This window comes from Nylanderia fulva, unplaced genomic scaffold, assembly GCF_048542155.1.
Source record: "Nylanderia fulva isolate GAGA-0341 unplaced genomic scaffold, ASM4854215v1 Scaffold25, whole genome shotgun sequence".
NCBI lineage: Eukaryota > Metazoa > Arthropoda > Insecta > Hymenoptera > Formicidae > Nylanderia > Nylanderia fulva.
Window position 1 is genome coordinate 1,905,794 of NW_028190314.1, and position 22,683 is coordinate 1,928,476.

The window sequence follows — 22,683 nt, forward strand, 5'->3', positions numbered from 1 at the left end:
GCGGCGAGGGTGGCGGCGGGATGGAGAGTGGCAGCGGCTCGCTCTAACAGAAGTTGATGGTCCGCCGCGACGACACGACGACGACGACGACGACGGACGCGTCACGAGTTTCGTGCCAAGTTGTACCAAGGAGGATTGTCACGCCGCGTGTCTCTCTCGGAGTCCGCGCGGTGACAAAACGACAAAGTGCGAGAGAAGAGAACGATCGGAGGAAAAAAATGTTGCGTACGCCAGCAATCGCGCACGATTCGTCGAGGTCGCCGTGATCTTCTCCGTCGAGATAAGGGAGATAAGGACGACAGGATCACGAGGGACGCGTGTGCGGCTCTCGCGATGGACGCGTACAATGTGTACCAAGTGAGTAACTGGTTCTCTCTCTCTCTCGCTCGCTCAAAATGGCCTTGACTCTCTCGCGGACGACGCGTCATGTCGGCTTCCTGGGGGAGCGCGGGCTGTCCGCGCCCCTCCTGGCTGACATGACAGCGCGGTTGGATAGGTTTTGTTTGGATGCGTGCGTATCTGCGCCCCAGACGCACGCACTCGATCTCTGCCTGCATGCGTGCGTCGTGATGTCATGTCGCTGCCTAACGACCTAACCTAACCGCCGACTGTCCCAATCACGCCCATTCTTGGTATTCGCGGCATCGTCGTCTTCGTCGTTGTCTTGTTGATGTTTTCGTTCCTCGCGATGTATAGCTACAGGTCATCTTACCGGAATCACAAAATAGCGGATTGTGGCTCGTCCTCCGAAATCTCTCTTCTATGAATTATCGTTAGGCGATTTTTGAATAATTCGTAATGATTGATGGCTCAGAGGAATATTAGATGATGGACATGATGTTGAATTTATGCTGTTATGTATATCTTAAACGTATTCTATAATTTTTTATCCATTGCTTTTTTCATTCTATTAATTCATCATTTTTATTCTAAACATTTTGATTTTTAATGTTATATGTAATATAATCTATATAGTATTTCATATTTCGATACATTGTGTGTAATATTCATTACGGAAATTACAATTTACACATTATAATATAGCTTTTATCTAGTCTAGTTGAATATGTTGCAGTTTTATATCAAAATTTTATTATATTAATTTTTTAGTTATGTTTATATACATATAAAATATTTAACAAATATGACATGAGGAAACAAAATTCATCAAACTCTTTGAAAAGTTGATGTGAAATATTGTCAAGTTTATTTATAACAAAATAATATGTAAAAGCAATTTGTAAATGAAGTGTAAAAATGATGGAAGTAAATCCTTTTTTTTTTATATATATATAAGCATATGTAAGTTATATAAATTCATTATTCTAATGAAAATTCTTTTTTACAGTTCTCGCAGGGCCTGACAGGCAGGCCAGAATTGTATCAGAAATCAAACAGAAGCAGCCATTCGAGTGACACAAGTTCGGCGTACAGTGGATCCGACACAATGACATCAGTACAAAGTTCATTAGACGCGGATCCCGACGAGGTGGATCTCTCGGGTCTCGTGGAATCTATTGTCGACAGCGATGAGGAAGAGGATCTAGCAGAAAGCATGGATGTAAGTATTACGGTTTACCTTTCCACTCAGAAATATATTATATTGATTTTAATTTCTATTGTAATGTTTTAGAGTTTAACAGTGCGGGATCCTGTACGAGAATGTTTAGAGAAGGATCCTGTTGAAAGAACGGAGGACGACATAGAGACGCTTTTGGAATTCACACAACAACTGAAAGCTTTCACAAACATGACTTTGGCCGTCAGAAGAGCGTTGTGCGCTGTAATGGTATTTGCAGTGGTCGATCGGGCCGGTATGGTGGTCTTGAATGATGGTGAAGAACTCGATAGTTGGAGCGTGTTGATTAACGGTGCTGTCGAGATTGAGCACAGCAATGGTGAAATTGAACAGCTCGGTCTTGGAGACAGCTTTGGTATCTTGCCTACTAAGGAGAGGCTATTACATCGCGGAGTTATGAGAACAAAGTTTGTAATACGTTTCTTGTCTATTTTTATATCGATTATTGTATGCAGAAGATACAAGGAAAAATGAAAACGTTTCTTGTTTTTTTTTTTTACAGATGCGATGATTGTCAATTTGTTTGCGTCACACAAGCAGATTACTTTAGAATTCAACATCAGGGTGAAGAGAATACCAGGAGACACGAAGAGAATGGAAGGGTAATTTTAGTGACAGAATTAAGAGGAGCTTTGGACGGCGCCGCGCGAAGAGGCCACGTGGTGATACGGGGAGCAGCGGAACGTTTGATGTTACAACTCATCGAAGAAAACAGTATTACAGATCCTACTTATGTAGAAGACTTCTTGTTGACTCATCGAACGTTTATCGATAGCCCGTTGTTGGTCGCGAGTCAATTGTTGGAATGGTTCGATCAAGCACAAGTGCGAGATCGTGTTGCTCGCGTCGTGCTCTTATGGGTGAATAATCATTTCACTGATTTCGAGACTGATCCGGCGATGATGGAATTTTTAGAAGCATTTGAAACCGGATTGGAAAGGGAAAAAATGTTAGGACAACAAAGGTAAAGTGAATTTTTTAAATTTTGATTTTGAAAGGAAAAACTGGAGCATTAAGAAACATGCTTATTGTGTATGTCTTTGGGATTTCAGGTTATTAAATATTGCATGTGCGGCGAAAGCGAGAACGCGGAACGTAACATTAGCTAGACCAAACAGAGATGAGGTCTTAAATTTTAGCATCTTAGGGGGATTTGAAAGAGGTTTCGGTATATTTATTTCAAAAGTTGACAAGAGATCTAAGGCTGAGGATGTTGGTTTAAAGAGGGGTGACCAGATTTTAGAAGTAAATGGTCAGAGTTTTGAGCATGTGAATCATGCGAAAGCGCTCGATATTCTGAGAGCTTCTACGCATCTCAGTATAACTGTAAAATCTAATTTACTTGGTGAGTCTAATCGTCTTTTTCAAACCAAAATAATTAGTAATAAAAAGATGTCTGTTCTTTACCATCGATTATTTATTTTTACAGCTTTCAAAGAAATGCTTCAGATGCCAGATAACTCTCCGAGACCCCGAGGTAGGTCAAGTAAGCCGGAAATACCCAGGCTTCCATCTGATCCACGTGCTAGACTGTCGACTCATGTGGATCCCTTGACTGGTGTGAATCCTTTAAATCCTATGATTGGTGGAGTACCATTGTTGATGCCTGATAACAATGTATCGCCATGTAAAGATGCCAAAAAGGAGCACAAAGGATTTATGACTCTTGGACCCAAACGACGATTACAGAAAGCACTTATGAAAATGAACATACTGCCAAAGAACACAATCAAGTAAGTGCATTAAGAGCATATTGCGGAATAAATGATAAATAAATGTATGAATCTTTTGTTTATATACCATATATTTTAAATTTTAACAGCGATGGTGTACATTTGGACGATCCTCTTGCACCACCACATACACCACCGGGAACAGGGCTTGCGCAAACAACAACTAATCTGTACCATTCGAAGAGTAACCCAGATCTTACGTCGCTTTATTGTTACGATGACTTGCGAGCAAACGATTATCCCGAACATGTGCTCAAGGTATACAAAGCAGATCAAACCTGCAAGTATCTTCTTATCCACAAAGAAACGACAGCACATGAGGTACGTAAATTTGTGTATCGATATTATTTATTACCAATATTAAATAACAAATTAAATTGTGTTTTATTTATTGACGTTTAACTTATTGTAGGTGGTAATGCTTGCACTTCAAGAATTTGGTATAACGGAAAGCAGTTCAAATTTCTCTCTGGCAGAAGTGAGCGTTGGTGAAGGTGGCATGATCAAGCAGCGTAGATTGCCGGATCAATTGCAAAATCTCGCAGAAAGAATTGGATTGAGTTCGCGATATTACTTGAAAACTAATGGAATTTCCGAAACTTTAGTAGCCGACGATCAAGCTCCAGAACTTATTCGAGAATCTCAAGTTCATTTTCTGCAATTGAATGCCGTAGAGGTGGCGATACAACTGACTCTACAGGACTTTAGTATATTCAGGTAATTCAGGATATTTATAATATATACCAAATGTATAAATTTACTTATTTCAAATTGGACTTGGAATTACAAAGTTCAATTACACATTTCGATAATAATAATAAATTTAATTTTGCATATTTTGTGTTACAGACAAATTGAGTCCACAGAATATGTGGATGATTTGTTTGAACTGAAGAGCAGGTACGGCATACCTATGCTCAGTCAATTTGCAGAACTAGTCAACAGAGAAATGTTTTGGGTTGTAACAGAAGTCTGCTCCGAGCATAATCTCGTGCGGCGTAGTAAGATTATAAAACAATTTATCAAGATAGCGCGTAAGTATCTACATCAAATATGTATATTCTTTTTTTTCTTTATCTTTCTACAATTCTTTTAGCAATGTTTTTTTTTAACAGGTCAATGTAAGGAGTGCAAAAATTTCAACTCCATGTTCGCGATCGTATCTGGTTTGGGTCATGGTGCAGTGTCAAGATTAAGAGCTTCGTGGGAAAAACTGCCAACGAAATATCAAAGGTTATTTAGTGATTTGCAGGAATTAATGGATCCCAGCCGCAACATGAGTAAATATCGACAATTGGTGGCGTCTGAACAAACGCAACCACCGATAGTGAGTCATTGTCTTTATATATATAATATCAAATAAGATCTTTCATGATCATTTAACGTATAGCGCTATCTGCAATATTAAGCTTATATGGTGTCAGTTTAAAATAATCGAATTAAACGAATTTTGTTTCTTATATAGATACCTTTCTATCCAGTCGTGAAGAAAGATTTGACTTTTATACATCTTGGTAATGATTCGAGAGTAGAAGGTTTGGTAAACTTTGAAAAACTCAGAATGATTGCCAAGGAAGTGAGAACGCTAACAAACATGTGCTCTTCACCTTATGATTTATTAACCATGTTGGAGAGAGGCGGGCAACCACCGAGTTCTGCGATGGTTGCTTTAAATCAAATGACCACTGGAAATCAGGGTAAATTCTTTTGTGCTATTTTTTATTGTTAAAAAAATGTTGACCTTTTAAATAGAATTTATATACAACTGTGACATTGTTACTTGTAGGCGGCCAAACTGCGACGGTGAAACGACGAAAGAAATCCACGGCCGCACCCAATCCAAAGAAAATGTTCGAGGAAGCGCAGATGGTTCGAAGAGTGAAGGCCTACCTTGCAAACATGAAAGTAATCACAGATGAGGAGCGACTGCATCAACTTTCCGTCGATTGCGAGCCGCACGCGGGAGCGGTCGCGGTTGCGGCTGCGGTTCCACTGAGTGGCAGTCGAGGAAGAAGGCATCCGTCGCCTACTCTGTCAACTACTAGTAGCGCCAGCAGCACTAGCGAAGGCAGAAAAAGTATACAAGGTCAGTAAATCTCTCTACTAATGGTACTTTGTAATTTATTGTTCTTCTTAGGAATTTTATCTTATAATTTGTATCGATTATGGATTTTACAGGTACAAAATTCGGCGCTGCGTCGCCACAGGCGGTGAGGAAAATGCTAGCCTTGTCAGATCCTCACAAGACACGACCGTATCAACCCAAGCATTGTCCACCGCCGTTACCAGTACCAGGATTGGCTCTACACTCGAGTGGTTTAGAGCCTAGTCCAGGTGCACCTAGAAGAGTAGGATCCGGCAGTAGAGTACCGATGCACGAGCGATCCCACAGTGATACACCCGCTAGTCTACCGCCGCCTGTCGACCTCAGTGCGGAGAGCAGTAGCGTAACTAGCTTGAGCAATCTCCAACCACTGAGGAAAACCTTGACAAGCGGTGAGTACAATTTCTTTCTCACAAAATGGTTTGAAACGAGATGCTATCCAATGATATTTATTCTCTAGGTCTTTCTAAAGATCTCATTTATAGACGAATCGTTCCGATGAAATAGATCTGAAAATTGATTTTATTTGTTGCAGTTACTTTTAATAATTTTTTTATAATTTTTTTTTTAGATTATTTATACATAGTATATATTGATAGATTGTTGAACAAATATAAACTTAGATACGCATCTCGCGAAGCACCATCACGCACCTTCATTGCTCGTTACATACACTGGTCAGGTCTCGCAACAAGGAGTCTCATTATTATGCACGCTGCACAGCCGTTACGCAATTCATAAATGTTCCATGTTATTTAGTTGATCCATATATACACGTACATTTACACACGTACACACACATACATACACACGCATCTTGTACGCCGATTATTGTAGCGCGAGCTTTTCTTTTCGATTAGACATCACGAATACCTCACGTACGTAAATCCATAACGAAGTGCGGTTTCGATTCGGAGCTCTCGTACCATGGGACATACGGAGTCGTACGTCAACGATGCTGCTTTTAAGAGCATAATTAATTCGAAATTAAAAAATCAATAAATGTCTTCTCTTGTGATAATTTTAGAATTATTATCGTTAGTGAGAAAAAGATAAAAATGTGCAGCCTCTATATTAGTCTAAAATTAAATATTTATACGAGTACGATCCAATTTTTGACTATCGCGTAGGAAATCATCGCGCGTTACAATTTTTAACACAGTGTACATAAATCGTGCATATAAGATATACTTTCGATTACTTTGCATTGATATAGAATAATAAATATCCGTAGACGATAGGAAAGAGAAATAGGTATATGTGCAAGAGACATGATACAATCTGAGCGTAGCGAGAGGTGATCAGCTTGCATTAGGTTCTCGCGTTGACTCGATTTCGAGCAAAGAGACGCGAAAATATACGCGAACGAATATATATCGCCGCGACTAGACGGTAGTACGATGTTTAGCGATCGCATCAGGGCGGATAATCCCCCGGCTGGTACGTGTGTAGTGATAGAAGTGTCTTGGGGACGTGTGCGTAGGTTCGGTGACGAGCAGTGACAGCGGTCATAGCACTCAGCTGGACAGCCACAGCGGGAGCAGCGTGGAAGCGGGCGGCAGCCCACCGCCACCGCAAAGACGGCACTCCGCTCTGCAAGGTACGTAATCAACAACAACACGAGAGTGAAGCGAGAGAACGGATTGTGGCCAACTGTGCTCGTGTGCTGTTCCTCTTGTCCGTAGACCGTAGTAGAAATTGTAGAGATAGAGTAGAGTCTCCGAGCGCGGACACCGACTCCGGAAATCGAATTTTCTCTTCAGCGTGTGTTCTAAGCTATGAAAGCTGGATATATATATATTTTTATGATGTAAGAGATTACGGTTTTTATATACTTGATATCCGATGTTTGTTTTATTCTTTTTTTTACGTCTATTTTTTTCTTGTATTACCTGTCTTATTTTTTATGTTGTCAGGGGATTACGTGTTATATAATTATTGTGTTCAGTTAATTATAATATTAAATTGATAATCGAGATAACCTTGGAATCGAAATTTTCTTAACTATAGACATACGATAACGACTTCCCGTACTTGAAAGATATGATACTGTAGCGTCAAAAATTAAAACCGAGAAGTCTAACATTTATTTTTCAATATTTATATTTACAATTTAAATTTATAAATAATTCGCGATAAATATATTTGATTTTCATTTATTTATCTGTCGAATATTTTTTTTATATTTTCATTAGCTCTTATAATTTTTAAATAATTATTTATTCATCTTGGGAGTCGCTGATTCAATTTTATCGCTAAAGAACGTATGTCCCATGGCCACTTGTCTTCAAGCGCTGATCGAATTACTCTCACGTCTCAAAGAATTAAATATTATTATTATCGAAACGTGCGTTTTCGCGTTGATATTCGCGTCGTCGAGCACTGCATATATATATGTAGCATAACAACTTTGCTTTCAGCCGCTTAACAAGTCGTTCTATCTTACGCTTCTGTAAAATTCGCTTTACAGCTTGTTATGTCTCGGTTAGTTACTCGCTTAATCGTGCGCCGTCTTAAAAAAAAAAAAAAAAAGAAATATATATATTTGCATCGGTCGCAATAATCACGCCGAATTCTCGTTCCGAGGCTCATCCCACTTTCGAGGATTTACAATAAACGGCTCAAGTCTGTAGATTTTGTAAAAAAGTGTCGTATGTGGCTTCTCTGTGTGGTGCAGGGTCTGTTATAAGAGGCGGAGCGCCTCCATTTCCTCACGCGGTAGCGGTGTTACCTCCGCTTCCTGCCAATCAGAATCACAACCACAATCATCATCACCATCACCATCATCATCATCAACAACATTATCACGATCATCATCATCATCATCAACCCCCAACTCCTCAAGGTGAGTCTGTCCGCGTCTGTCTGCCTGTTTCGTCTGTTTGTCTGTCTGGCTTGGATCATTGCGTTAATATCCTGCTGTCTCTCTCTCCGAAACGGAATACATTAAGGTCCAACGGAACGGTGTGGCTCATGCATGCGAAACAATATACCGAAGTATTTGGAGTGGTAGATGTTACAAACCTTGCCAATCTCCAGCATCTTTACACAGGCTTGTGCTTTGCCTGAACTTGATGGAAATTTGCCTTTCACGAGGGTGTATTTAGTCTCTCTTTCTCTCTCTCTATGCGTGACGTTCTCGCCCGTTCTAATCATTAATTGTCTGTACAAGTCTGTTGGTATGCACGCTGGTGACATAGTATTACGGTTTGCTTCTAGCGCGGCCTAGAAGCGCAACACGCTGCATCGAGTTTGCTCCATTTGCGTATTTGCGTGTCCCATAGCATTAGCGAAGATATATAACTGTGAACGCGCTCTTTCCAGGGTACTAACTACGCGAACGGTGTATATATATATATATATATATACATATATACACATATATATGCTTTTTCCTTTCTCTTGAGCAGGTTGTGTAGCGGCGAATGTATTTTGCGGTTTCCTTTAAACTCGCTCACCTCTCGCGGACCTCGGTTGGAAGCGAGCACAAATGATTTCTCGATGTTAATTGAGTGCTTCCTCTATTCAAGTTGCATTGCGATGTCTTCAAAACGCGTACGAGCTAAAATAATCATGTGAATTTTAAATTTATTTTTTAACTAATTTGTATTATTATTAAATTAAAATTGATTAATTAAATTTTTCTAAATTATTGTTTTTTAATTTACGAAAGAGTAAAGCGGAATATTTTCCAAGAGGCACTCCAACTTGTACCGGCTAATTCTGTTAATTAGAAATCTATGTAACGAGTACACAAACTCGATTGCATTTGCTCTTTGCATTCTCGTATAAGCGCTCGTTTACAAGCCTGATGTCCGAGAAGGTAGCGAATCGCTTAGTCGCTGAAAGAGATGAGGAATATTGTAGAGATGGGGTGAAAAAAAGCGGCGGCGAAAGGGGGAGAAAGAGAAAGAGAGATCGAGAGAGTCGAGGGTTTTCAGGTACTACGGGATTAAACATGGGCCTAGGGATGCCAGCTCCGCTGCCGCCGCCCGGCGCGGCTACCATGACGATAATGACGACGATGGGCACCATGTCGTCGTCGGGCAACATGCCGTCGATGACAACCATGCGACCTGGCATGAGTAACGCGCCCCAGTGCCGTCAACCACCGGCGTACAAAGTCGCGCAACAGATGGCGAGGTTGCACAGACTCGGTCGTGCTAACAGCCACGAGGGGGTCACTTATCGGGCCACCGATCACGAAGATGGTACTACTACATCTAAGCAAATCGCTCTCTCTACCGTTCACACACACACATATACACAGAGTTTCACTCTCTCTCTCTCTCACGTCTTTTACATTTATATTATATTACATCTATTTCGGTTTACGCTCGTGTTCTCTTAAGGCTTCTTATTTATCTTGCCGTTGTTGAGATTCACGCACGGCGAAGAGCGCTGATGAGTTCCATTGGCGAAAGTCTGCTCCGTCAGCTCGCATTTACACCGGAGTAACTGTTCTGATCTTTACGACAGTTCTCATTTGCAAATGCTTTTTTATCGATTTTTTTCCTTTTTTTAATAGTTTTTTTTTTCAGCGTGCGCGTGCTACCAAAAGTGGCTCCTCTTATTTTCATCTTGTTATGCATTTTCTGTTCTCGTTATTTACATCATTTAGATGGATATAGCGAGACTTTTAAGATTGCCATTTTTTTCCCTCTATATAGTATTGATTTTTGTCGTTGCAAGCCACTTTTTCCGAGACAGTCTTTTCCCTATTTATGAAAAAGATATATGACACGATTGAAATAAAATGTTGAACAAAATCATGAATATAATTTTGAATACAATCTTGAACATAATCATATCAATGCAGTGATAATGTTATCAATGTCGGTCGGGTGAGAAACGACCGATATTATTCGATGTCATATGGTTATCATATGATTATAATCATATTATGTAAATAAATATTATATATTTACGTGTAAATGTGAAAACGTGCTTGTACAACACGTTGAAAGCTTGTGTTTTATTAATGTGATTATGTAGTGCACTCATTCAGCCAATGGTCGTGCAATTTCATAATCATGATAATTACCCGCATTAAGTCAATATTTACATTAGTGATCATTGCATAATACACTATAGCTTGCCTATTATCATTGAATTTGTTTTGCATTGAAATGTTATAATAAATTATATGCGATTTGTTTTCACAGTTTTACCTCTTGCATAAAATGTCGAAGCATGATTCGCTACTTGCATCCATGTCGCACGTGTAACCCTTTATCCATTTTTGTTTGCATTGTCTGCATTAATTGTTAATTTCTCTTGAATTAGTTTTTCAAAATAATCGAAGTCAAACAAAGAAATTCTTTTGTTTATAGACATCACATTAACGAGAGACTCTAAAAATATAGAATATAGGAAAATATAGAAAAATATAAAATATAGGAAAAAAATATAGAAAAATTGTATATAATCTTGCTTTATTCAGCATGGAATATTTCGCAATAGCTTTTAATTTTGCAGCTCGAAATACTTGTGTTATTTTTCGCTCGAGATATTTTTATCACATATTTTGCTCGGATTTTAATCAATACTGTTAAATCGAGCCAAAATTGCACTCGAATTAAAATCATATCAATCCAAATAGAGTCCCTCGTATTTTTCCGATCATCACACCTGACACACTTGCGACGTGTCACAATACTAAAACACATTTCGAAATGTTACAGATGACGAAGACGCCCAAGTGTCGGCGGTTTAAGTGGTCCACGAATCTCATGGAGTTTCGGTTACCGTATTTTACTTTTGTTCGTTGTATTATTTCTTTTACGCTGTCAGAAAAAAAAATCGTTTTCAGATACCACGTTGCGAAAAGAGAATGCGGAAAAAAATACGACAGGCGAACAAAAAAAAAATTATCTTCCTATAAATGTGGTTTCGCATTCGATAGCCGAGATATATATCCCTATATTCGATGGTCGTATTCGGTCGTTTGTATATCGACACTTTATCTTTTGAGCCGAGCGGGCAATTTTTCGCTAGGGCAAAACCTACTTATGCTTTACTGCAAGATAAGAGGCGTTTATTCTTATTTAAGCGGAAAACGCTTGTCTTCCAAGGATATATCCCTCCCGTGACAAACCTGACGGAACCATCGAGAGAGAATCTCAAGCGTTAAAATATTTATATATAATGTGTACCGTGGAAAGTATCAAATAGTTAGCGAATGTACGAGGAAACGGGGTATATAGGAGAGTATACTTTTCTTTTATTAGACTGAAGGGGAACACTTTTCGAATTGTTAGGTGTTTTCGCGAGTCTTTCTCTCGCGAGATGACGAGAAGCGAATTAGACGAGAAAGCGATCATAATATTCTATATAAATGTGTAATAAAACCGAGTCCAAAGATGTTATATATATATATATCTGCGCGTGTCACCAGAGAAAGAGTCTGAATATGACGACGTGTCCTGTAATATATATATACTTGGTAGGTTAATCTTTAGTGTCCGTAGTAATGTAAGTTGGTGTAAATAGCATAGTGTTATATACAATAATATTTAGCGAGGGAAAGAAGGGATATACACGTACGAAGGATCGGACAAAGATTCGATGTGAAATGTTTAGGGTCGCGCGGTTGACTCTCGTGTCTAACACGATCGCGATTCCACCGACATTTTACAGGTTTAAGAATTTAAATGATTCGTCTCCTTTTTTTGATCGATTCAGAAAGTGGAAACGGTTTATAATCGTATTCAGATTTCAGTCTTCAATTCAATTCGATTCGATTCGAAACGATCTTTTCTATTTTAAGCACCTTGCTTTTAAAAGATTTCTATCGTCAATCTGGAGATTTAAATTTTTACTAGAGAAGTTGATAATTTTATGCTTTTTTGTGTTGAATTTTAACAATGACATGATCAAGTACAAAAAATTTCTCGAATATTAACCGGGGACTACGATCGAGATAGAGTAGTTTTTCACAACGGTGTGAATTTTTTTAAGCGTATTTTCTCGCATTTACACGCCACTGAAAAAACTATACTTCACACTTCATCTATTTTTTTTTTAACGGAACATACGAATTTTAACTCGCAAGTAAGTTATTATTTTTCCAATTTCACCATCTTTAGTTACGATACTTTATTCAACGTTATCACCGGATTAATCATCGTTATTTTAATTTCAATATCGGTAATCTGTCTTAGTTTTATTCTTGCGCAATGTGTGAAAGGAAACGTCTTTAGATCGTATATCATTATTATAATAGAATTCGAGGGCAAGGGCGAGAGAGAAAAGAAAAGGAAAAGCAAATAAAATTTTTCGCCACTTTACATGTCGGTGCGGAAAAAGCGGATGGCTTTATTTATCGTAAGTTTATCCATGTATATTACATACACACATAGATATACGCGCGTGTGTGTACACGACACACACACACACACCCACATACCCACGCAGATATATGCTCTTGTCCATTTACATGAGACTCGAGTCCTTTTACAAGTATTATAAAGGAACTGTAATTCGCGTGCACGATGTGTATATCGACGCGTTAGCAAAAGAGGGCCTAATTACCCAGGCACCGTTTTTGCGATTGTCAAGTAAGCGGAAAAACAAAAAGTGTGTGCGAGAGAGAAGGAGAGAATGTGCGAAAGAGTATGGAATGTACGTATGTATGTAAAAGAGGAGTGAAAGAGTATCGAGAGTCAACACAGTACTTTTCTGGATACTCGGATCTCTATCATTTATTACATTCCAAACTTCGTCTTGCCGTGTTTTCGTAAACCCTTGACACATTTTCCACTTCTGACCGTTTGAAAAAAAAAAAAAAAAAAGAGAAGAAAGAAAAGGAATCCTCTCGTTTAATGGACTGCCGTTAAATATTGTTATTGCTTACTTTTTCCTTTTTTAATTTTCTTCTTTTTTTTTCTTTTTCTTTTTTTTTTTTTTTTAAATTATTAAAAGACCAATTTCGACATCCACGAAGACTGTGTGACTCTTCGACGTTAAAATGCCCAGTGATCCCGAAGGATCGGGAGGGAATGTGATCCAGCTCGGTCTTTCGGGACATGGGGAGAAATCAATATATATTTACTTGATATTCAAAATATTATATCTCTTTGTACATATCCTAACGACTTTTAAACATTAATATTCAACGTTCTCGAAGAAACTTTTAAGCGTATTTACCGATAATTAAGGTTCTTCGTAAAACGCAGCATCAAAAACTAAATCATTTTTTTCTTTAGTTTTGACACGACAAATTTACTTTTATCTTCGTTTTTTTTTCTTTCATTATTTTTTGTATTTTAGACACACCAGGCTCTACGTGCATTCCACGTGCATTTATTTATTTCGAAAATAATATTTTCGACGAATTTTTATCGAGAATTCTGTGGATATTGCTCTCTGTTTTCCTTTTTATTTGTTATATAATTATTATTGGCACATATATAACAATTTTCAAATATAAAAATTTCTAATAAAACAGCAACTCTTTTATACATGAAATAAAATATATAAGATAAAATAATATATTAAGTGTGAAATTATATATTATAAGTATTTTGCATGTATAGAGATGCAGAATTGTCGATAAAAACTCAAACTTTAAATTATTTTGGCAAAACCGTGTAACTTTAGTTAGCGATAAAAATTAATTCTCGAATTGAAGAAGCCTGGATACGTTAGTCGATTTTTTGCTCTTTTTCTTTTTAGATAAATCCTATTCGTAACAGTACAATACAAGCACGCGCGAGAATGTTTACTATTCGGGAAACGAAAGTTTAGACGGGTCACACCTTTTTTCGCTCAGCGTCTCTTTCTTTTTTTTTTATTTATACCACGCCTTGTTCTGTTATTTTAATTATTTATAACCCCGAGATATTCGGCTATATATATATATATAAAACGCGGATCGCAAACAACAGAAAATCTTTTGTATTTAATTTGTTTAATAAAACTTGTATCATAGTACAAAAAAGTCTCCCGTCTTTTCAGTTTCGTTCTTCATTTTTTGGATCCTATCCCGCATCGAGATCCATCCCTCGCGTTTATTTATTAACGCTTTACAACAGTACAAATACTAACACCTTAGCAAAATTCTTCAAGGTATATGTATACAGGCTACTTTGCGTGAAATGACTCTGTCGCACGTTTGAAAAGTCTGAGAAGCGAAGGCAGAAGAAGCATTGCAGAAAATGTACGTATTTAGAAAGAACAAAAAATTAATCATTTTTTTGTCGACACATAATATGGAGAGACAACACAAAGATATTCACGAAGAATAATTTTATCACATCTTTTCAAGAGACGCAATTTTTTTTCCGAATCTCTTGGATATAGTTAATGTTTTTTTGGAATTTGGAAATGATAATTTAAAATATTTCCCCTTATATATATATATAAAAGTTGCTTTTACATCTTTTGATAGATGCGATTGTGTCACTTTACGCTCTGTATCAAGATTTTGTATATACGTATATAGAATCTCGAAATTATGTTTACAAGTTTCGTGTTTTATTTCCATTAATAAACCGCTACGTATGGTATTTTATTGATAATATAGGTATACACATCGAATTTTTAAATTATTTGTTAATACATATATGCTATATATATTTATTAAGAAATGAAAAGCCAAGCGCTTTTCGAGACATACCTAAAGGACCACGAGAAGTTTGTTAATTTTTCTCAGATGAATACGTTTGTTCTTAGAATTCTCGCGTTTTCGAAGAAAATATTTCGATACGATCATAATAATTGGTACCGTGCGTAGCGGATCATCCGTTGGAACGAAGTTGATAGGTGATACTACTGCTACTATTTTGTACGATACGATGTTTTGTATATCTGTCTACCGATAATGTGTAGATGTGAAGAGAGAGAGAGAGAGAGAGAGAGAGAGAGAGAGAAAGAGAGAGAGAGAGAGAGAGAGAGAATCTACCGATTATTTATATATAAGCAAAAAAAAATACATATTTCGAATACACATATTTAAGATTACCATTTGTAGACTTACGCGAGGGCTCATCAGCTGTACCCGCGAAGAGTCGCAGCGCATAGGTGTTTTAGTCCCAACATTTAATGTACACCTGTAAATCCCTCCCAGCAAACACAATATATGAACAATTAAAGGATTGGTAAAGAATCAGCAAGAGTCAGAATTTATTTGCCATTGTCTTAGGTAGATAAAGATGAAATAGCACGTGTATTTTTTTTATATTAAGGAGAACCTTTAATATTCTTTATTATATTTGTGTGTATTTAGAAGAAAAAATGTGCCTCGAATAAGGTAAGAATAAGTATGCATGTGTGCACTTCCTTCCATTCGTGCAGCGGCCACATGGCAGCGGTTGACGAGCACCTGTTGCTTTAGACAGGAACCAACTGACAGTCAGGGGTTAGTCGATTCACTTACGCGTAAAATTGCGACTTCAGTACACGCTCTGGCCTGCACAACGTTCCTTTTCTTTTTCCAAAATATTCATTCAACATTATTTTGTTCGAAACAAAGGAGAGCTTTGACTGCAAAATTGCGCGCGATTGCAATATAATTTTATCATCAATCTGGTGCTTTAATGAAGAAATTAATTTAGACAAAAACTTTATTTTTTACATGTAAAATGTGATTTTTATATTTTCAGCTGCAATATCTATTTGCAATTGATAAATTATTTTATAATTTCAGCGAAAGTCAATATCTGCCAATTTGTCATTCACTCTACTTTTATATTTTCGTAATTATTTACATTTAAATAACGATAAAATTAATGAAGTCGCCAGTGATGAGTAAAACCATTCAAATTTATTTAAATTTCGAGTCATTATCAAGTGTAACTTTCGAATCAGCTGATTGAGGGTCGAAACGTAGTGTCATAATATTTTGTACTGGCCAGTTAGGTCGAAATTTAAATAAATTTGTATATTTACATTTATTATATATTTATAACGTTAATATTTATATTTTGTATTTGATAAACGATTTACATTTTACATTTATATTACTTTTATATTTTATAAATTAATTATTTGTGATAAATGAATAATGAATTATTTATGATAATAATTGCTGAAGGCTTGATGACAGCGAGTTTATTAAAATTCTTCAAATATATAAATGTCAAGCAGTGTAAATTAAATTTTAGAGACTTTCGCAAAAACGAGAATAGGATTCTACGAGGAATGAATGTAGAAGAAACCTCGCTCGAGCAGAGTGTACGATCGGCCGATGGGAGGAATCGATAAAATCATCCGAGGGTTGTTCTTGCCGAGCTTTTTCCTCGACCATCATCTCGCCGATCTCGATCCACGGGGGATATCATAGAGATCCCCCGTGTATCCCTTTCTCCCGCGTATATTTCGCAGCAGCACTCCGACTCCACCACCTCCATGGTTTCGCCATTTCCCTCTCTCTGCGGCGAACCGATGCACGATGCAGGGGAGAAAGAAACGCCGCCTTCCGACCGGCACGTAGTTGTTCGAAAACCGCTCGCTCTTACTCGCGCCGCGTGTGCGCTCGGTTTCTATATCTCTCTGCGCGTCCGAGAACCTTCCCGCTGTACCTTCGATCTCGATCGCGAGATCGGCTATTCAAATCGCGGCGTGGGATGGTCTCGCTTCGATTTTCGGCTCCTCGAACATGCGCGTTGCCGATCATGCGCGAAGGGTCTTCACGATCGGATCGTCGGGTGTGATTTTCGCGGGTGATCTTCGATCTTCGGGGTCGATTTTTCGCGATAGATCATCTGTGAATTAAAGTGTTGTTACATATAGTGTTATGGGTTTACGCTGATCGATTCGGGTGTCATTGATAGTTGTAGAAAAATTGATTCGGTCTTGGGTTTGTCTATCTGGGATCTTCGATAGATATCGAGATTGGCGAGATCTTACGAAAGGTGCGAGCCCTCACATGTATCTGCCTCTCATTATATCGCACTTATCTTTCATTCGCATAGGAATGCATATTACCTCGGAGATTATTAAATGCTCGCAAGTGCACCGTAATTGAATCTCGTCGGAGATCCCTGGCAGGAGTACCTTCGATAGGGGAACGTAATTTCGACTTAATCTCCGTGAATGATTCGACAGGACGAAGTAGTTCGTTCTTATCCGACCGGTCCGGTACCCGGTACTTATTGCAACGTTCTCGATAATAATCTTTCGTCATTGAAGATTTCCAACTCTATCCGGGGATCATTTTAGTGAAGACGATCTTCTATTATCGAGGAGATCCATTTAAAAAAGATTCAAGAGATTCGAGTGAATGTCAGCGAGCGTACAATATCGAATCGCATAAAGGATCAGCCTATGCGTATATCTCGAAGAACGTAATCTCATCTTGAGCTTCACGCGTGATTTGACAGAAAAAAAAAAACAATTTATTCTCTTAGATGGAGACTCTAGCACTTGAACATTTTTCCGTCGTTGATAATTTGTGAGGATTAACTAGAGAAGAGAAAAGAGAGACTACTTTCGTTGGTTTTAACGAAACCAGGAACATCTTCTCTAGCTTGTCGAGGATCGTCGAAGGGAAACGGAAGAGATAATTTCCGATTCTTCGCGCGAACTTCCTTCATTTGAATAGACGCTTTATTAGACGGTCGATGCACTTATTCTTCGTCATATAGTGAATATATTTTTTACAGAAGATTAATAAAATAAAATAAAAATCTTGCGAGTATATCTCGATTGAATCTTTTCGGAAAATTTCTCAAGTGCTTCAGAGTTTCCTTGAATCAATCAATTGCCAGACTCGAGTAACTGCGATCTAGCATTCGATCTTCCATAAAAAAAAAAAAAAAAAAAAAAATCCAGTTATCGTCCTTGAAAAAGTCCGACAAAAATCTGAGAGACTCGCCGCGCATCTTAATAATCGTTCGAGCGAGACAAGCATCTTCTCATCGAAGGTTGATTGCGAAGCGAAGCGGGATAAATAAGAAGAGGGTCTCGACTCCCGCGCGTGTGAATTTTCGTCGATTGTCGGATCAACTTCCGACGCATGATTCATCGGAGTGGAGCCGCTGCTTGAGCGGGTCAGGGACGAGAGGAAGGTGAATCCGCATATTTATATTCATCGATGCTTCAGGTCGACGCACGTACAGGGCCGCCGTGCAACCTGGATTTCCGCGCCATTTAACGCGACAACAAGGCTTCGGGCACGCTCGGACGCGCCGTGCTATCTTCGTCGTCTACGATAACGCATTCGCGATAACCGAGTGCGGCTGTCGTCGTCCCGTGAATTTATCGAGCGCTCGCAAATCAGCTGCGAGACGTCCTGTTGATCAGCTGTCGATCGCGAGACGCCTGTCCAGATCGTTCTCCGGAGAAGTGCTGACAGTCCATCCACGTGTAATCGATTTCCCGAAGAGTTGGAATCGACGATCCAATGTGGGACATGAGGTGTGTTCTGGTCGGAGCGAATGCAAAAACGAATTGTGTCAGTAGAATTCGCGAATTGCCTGTGCAAATGTAAAGGGGATAGACAAATAAGACAAGCCTCGTCATTTTTTTTACACATATATGTCTTTGACGTGCGTGACTCTGAGTTAAGACTCTCGACTTGTTGCAGCTATTGTGCGGGCTTCCAGCGTAATAAGGACAATTATTCTCCATTTCTCTTGAAATGCATTTATGCTGAAGATAATTAAGAAATCATTAACGTAATATACGGTCGTGCAGATGCAGAATAAAGCCGCAGCCGCTCGCATCCGAGGACACCTATTTATTATCTACCGAATAGAGCGATAACGTCGATAGCGACTGGCAGGTCATTGTCGATTACTTGCACGAGCGCTCTTATTAAAGCGCTCGGAGGTTCGTTAAAACGGTATCCTGCCGATTAGGCTCGTCGTGGAACAACGTCTGCGTCGTCTTTCTCGCTCTCTTTCTATTGCGCCTCTGCTTCTGTCAACTCGGTCTTTGTGGCCGTGTATATCTCGAGGTACTTTTTCCGTCACGCTCGACGAGCCGAAAGGACGACGATACAAAGGCGAATGAAATATCGAACGGAAGAAATACCGAAGTGACACGCAAGACCGATGTGATACGCGCCCGTTCTTTCGGTGAATGGTGAACGGTGTGATCGCGTTTCCGAAGAGAGAGAGAGAGAGATAGGGAGATCTCTTCCTCGCTCGAAAGGAGGAAACGAAGTAACCAGGCAGACACGTCGACCGTTAAACGCGAGCGAAAGGAAGGATCGCTCGTCCAGGAAGATTTGTTGTCTCGCGATTCGACGTTTTCGATTCGTGAGAAAATCCTCGTCAGGTCAGTAAACACAGATGTTTGTGCGAAAATCTAATCTACAACAGAGTATATTGCAGATAAAAAAAGATAGCAATTTTTTTCTCTATTGATTCAGCTGTTTTTTTTTTACCTGTCAAAGGCACGTGTCTACCTTTGAATTGCAGCTAAAAATTCGTTCGCGGATTTTGCCGATTTTTATTTGAAGTAATCGGCGCAATTAATTTTATTTCTAGCATATGGATTATATATGATCTTTTCACACAGGAGACACTTTATTTTCAAATTTATACTTTGCGAGATCTTTTTTCTAAAACACGGTAGGAAATGTCATCCGTCATGCTGTCAAACGTCAAATGTCATCTGTCAAAATCATACGTATCTAATCTACATCCTAGGAACGAAATTAATTGCTAATTTCATATAATCTATTGACAAAATTCGCGAAGGAATCTTTGATTCAACCCAATAATGCATTATTATTAATATTCGGTATTACAAGTTTTGGTTTTTTCACGCATATAATATTTATCTCTTGTCTGCCTAGAGATTTTTCTCTTACACAGAAGAATTTTCTCTTAGAATTTACCCTGAAAATCATGCTAATCGTGGGACAATAGGGTATTGGAAGAATTGTATAAGAGTTTCTCTGATTAATATTTACCGCAATAAAAATATTAATATATACCGTAACAAAATATAAAATATAAGTTCGATTAATTTTTCTACGTACATGGTGGTAAATATTTAAATAAGAAAAACTTATAAAATTCTTCCAATACTACAACTATGATTTTCAGGAGAAATTCTAAGAGAGAAAATTCTCTCTGCGTATACTTTTTAGAAATTTTTAGTGTGCATTATGCAGTGCGATACCACATATCGCACACTAATTGTAAAATAAACACACGCGGCAGACTCGTTTGGATAATTTGCGCGAGATTATTCGCGCGTTAAGTACGAAGTCTCGTTTCAGCGATAGCGCGAACGAACGAATCGTTCGCTTCGGGTTTGCCAGGAGGTCCAGCTCGAGGAATCGCTCTTGCATGCTAGGCGAGTAAACGCGCTCGTTACTTACCGGGACGTAATGGTCGCGTTTGCGGTATAAAACCGCCGACTTTCGTATTCGATCGTTATTTCCGCATCAGTCGGTCGGATAATCTCTCTCTCTCTCTCTTTCTCGGAACCGTAAATATCGTAGAATATATACGTGAGTAGTCGGATGCGCCATTTTTACGCCACGAAAAATCACGTCCATCATCGCGCGGCCACTTTCACTGTCCGCTGACCAGCCGAGCGATGAGTAAAGTTCAGTGTACATATACATCGGCATGTACTTATATTGATCCTCATTTCCTCACGTCAGTTTCACTTTTCCTCCTCGTCCGCACGCGTGGATTCCCACATGCAAAACAGTTACGGACAGCTTTACCCGTACAACATAGCTCTATTCGATTCGTCAGGAAAGATTGCATAAATTGAGGACTATTAGCGTGGGCGAAATTTATTCCCGGCGCATTGGGAAAGCGTAGAAAGCGTGCGGTTATCAGATCTATAGAATATTCTTTCGGATATGTATAAGGACATCGTCGCAAAAAGGTCTGAGAGAGAGAGAGAAGTTCGAATCATCGTGCGACTGTTAATCAGCCGCGATGATGATAATCATGCCGGAGAAAGTAATGACGCGGCGGAGGACTCTTGTACAATGAACGAAGTAATTAGCGCTGCATTACGAGCGCTAAATCAGCAGTTGCTAGCGTTTTATCGCTGCAACTGGAGTACGGTGATTACATAAAAAAGGTTATTAATTAATATCCGTTACGTATGTATATATGTGTGGATATGTGTGCCTAAACTCTCGGCTGAGTTAGCTATCAACGATGCTCGATCTCGCTCGTATCGTTATTATTCGGCATTATTAGCAACCGTACCTTGTAACACTGTTTCGAGCCAGTTCGCGAGATTCACGATATACCACCCTGATTACATCGTTAACGGCATTTCTCCGACGCTTTGTTCATTGAAACGTTAGTTTTTCGCGGGCAACGATATATATGCACATACCGTTAATGCATCGCGAGAATAATTTCTGGAATGCGCGATGGAATTATTATCATAAATTATATTTTATTACGCACATTGCGCACTAGTTGAGTTTGTAAGTCTGCAGAGATCGAAGACAGCTGAACATCTCTGAAATGATGCAGCTCTGATTTTACATACGATTCGTGATCATTTATTGTCGAATTGTCCTCCTTCGATTGAAATTCCGTAGACACCCGGTACATGAGAATAGATATTATATAGGAGAAAGCGTTCGTTTTTCACGGTAAGATCTCGTTCGCGGCCCTTGAACTTGCTTGTGCGCTCTACGATCGAATCTTCTATTGTATCATATCAAAGAAGCTGCATGGTTTTAGATGTTGAAATAGAAATCTTAGGAATAGATATTGATATAGGTCTTCTGCTGCTTTTTATTGTGTCTTCTTCCTCGCAATTTTTATACTTATTTGCAGATAATATATTTTTTATTTGGATATTTTTTAATGAACACAGTTAATTTTAAATTTTAATAATTTGATAATTTTATTATAAGGATTGATGATACTCGAAGATTTTTCATATATATATATATAATAATTATGTATAAATTAAGGATTGGAAACATTAAAAAAAGTATGCATAAGTACATGTATGTACTTAATACATTAATAAAACACATTTGGTTAATTTCAATATACAAGATTAAGTGTAAGGATATTAAAGAGCCTTCTTATTTGAATATTAAATATTCCCCCTAAGAAGAATAACATCTTAATAGATGAATATTATTATTTATTACATCAGCAAGATCAGGTTTTACTCGAGTAATCGTCCGACTAGTGACGGGGTATAATCACGTGTAAAGTAAGACATAATGGAGACAGTGACATGATTTAAATTCAAGTTATTTCCTTTTATTATGCTTTCATAAACTAGACACGTCTCTTCCTCTTCCTCTCTCTCTCTCTTGATTCTTATGTCCATATTATCACGTTGTGGAATGCATACGGTTATATGCGACCACC

The 22,683-nt window shown here is 38.5% G+C and overlaps 2 protein-coding genes across 15 annotated transcripts in view; both read left to right on the forward strand.

Moving 5' to 3' along the window:
* The window catches only part of LOC114940708 (rap guanine nucleotide exchange factor 2), a 124,019-nt gene extending 108,492 nt beyond the window's left edge, over nucleotides 1-15,527 (forward strand). For 6 of the 14 annotated variants that reach the window (XM_085483453.1, XM_029315442.2, XM_029315445.2 and 3 more), the window contains 14 exons: nucleotides 1,349-1,561; nucleotides 1,634-1,986; nucleotides 2,082-2,543; nucleotides 2,632-2,924; nucleotides 3,009-3,312; nucleotides 3,402-3,633; nucleotides 3,725-4,029; nucleotides 4,162-4,346; nucleotides 4,428-4,639; nucleotides 4,778-5,009; nucleotides 5,099-5,398; nucleotides 5,491-5,808; nucleotides 6,900-7,016; nucleotides 9,358-15,527. In XM_085483453.1, coding sequence (XP_085339579.1) covers nucleotides 1,349-1,561; nucleotides 1,634-1,986; nucleotides 2,082-2,543; nucleotides 2,632-2,924; nucleotides 3,009-3,312; nucleotides 3,402-3,633; nucleotides 3,725-4,029; nucleotides 4,162-4,346; nucleotides 4,428-4,639; nucleotides 4,778-5,009; nucleotides 5,099-5,398; nucleotides 5,491-5,808; nucleotides 6,900-7,016; nucleotides 9,358-9,767 — 3,936 coding nt within the window. In that variant the 3' untranslated portion in view covers nucleotides 9,768-15,527. Of the gene's footprint in view, nucleotides 1-4; nucleotides 358-1,348; nucleotides 1,562-1,633; nucleotides 1,987-2,081; nucleotides 2,544-2,631; nucleotides 2,925-3,008; nucleotides 3,313-3,401; nucleotides 3,634-3,724; nucleotides 4,030-4,161; nucleotides 4,347-4,427; nucleotides 4,640-4,777; nucleotides 5,010-5,098; nucleotides 5,399-5,490; nucleotides 5,809-6,899; nucleotides 7,017-8,093; nucleotides 8,262-8,826 lie in introns of those variants that run through there. The other 8 variants (XM_085483458.1, XM_085483455.1, XM_085483454.1 and 5 more) reach the window with 8 other exon arrangements.
* Nucleotides 15,528-18,571: 3,044 nt separating this feature from the next.
* Nucleotides 18,572-22,683, forward strand: part of LOC146722971 (uncharacterized) — a 52,422-nt gene continuing 48,310 nt past the window's right edge. The window contains exon 1 of the mRNA XM_085483375.1: nucleotides 18,572-19,639. The gene's annotated coding sequence lies outside the window, so the exon portion shown is untranslated. The remainder of the gene's footprint in view (nucleotides 19,640-22,683) is intronic.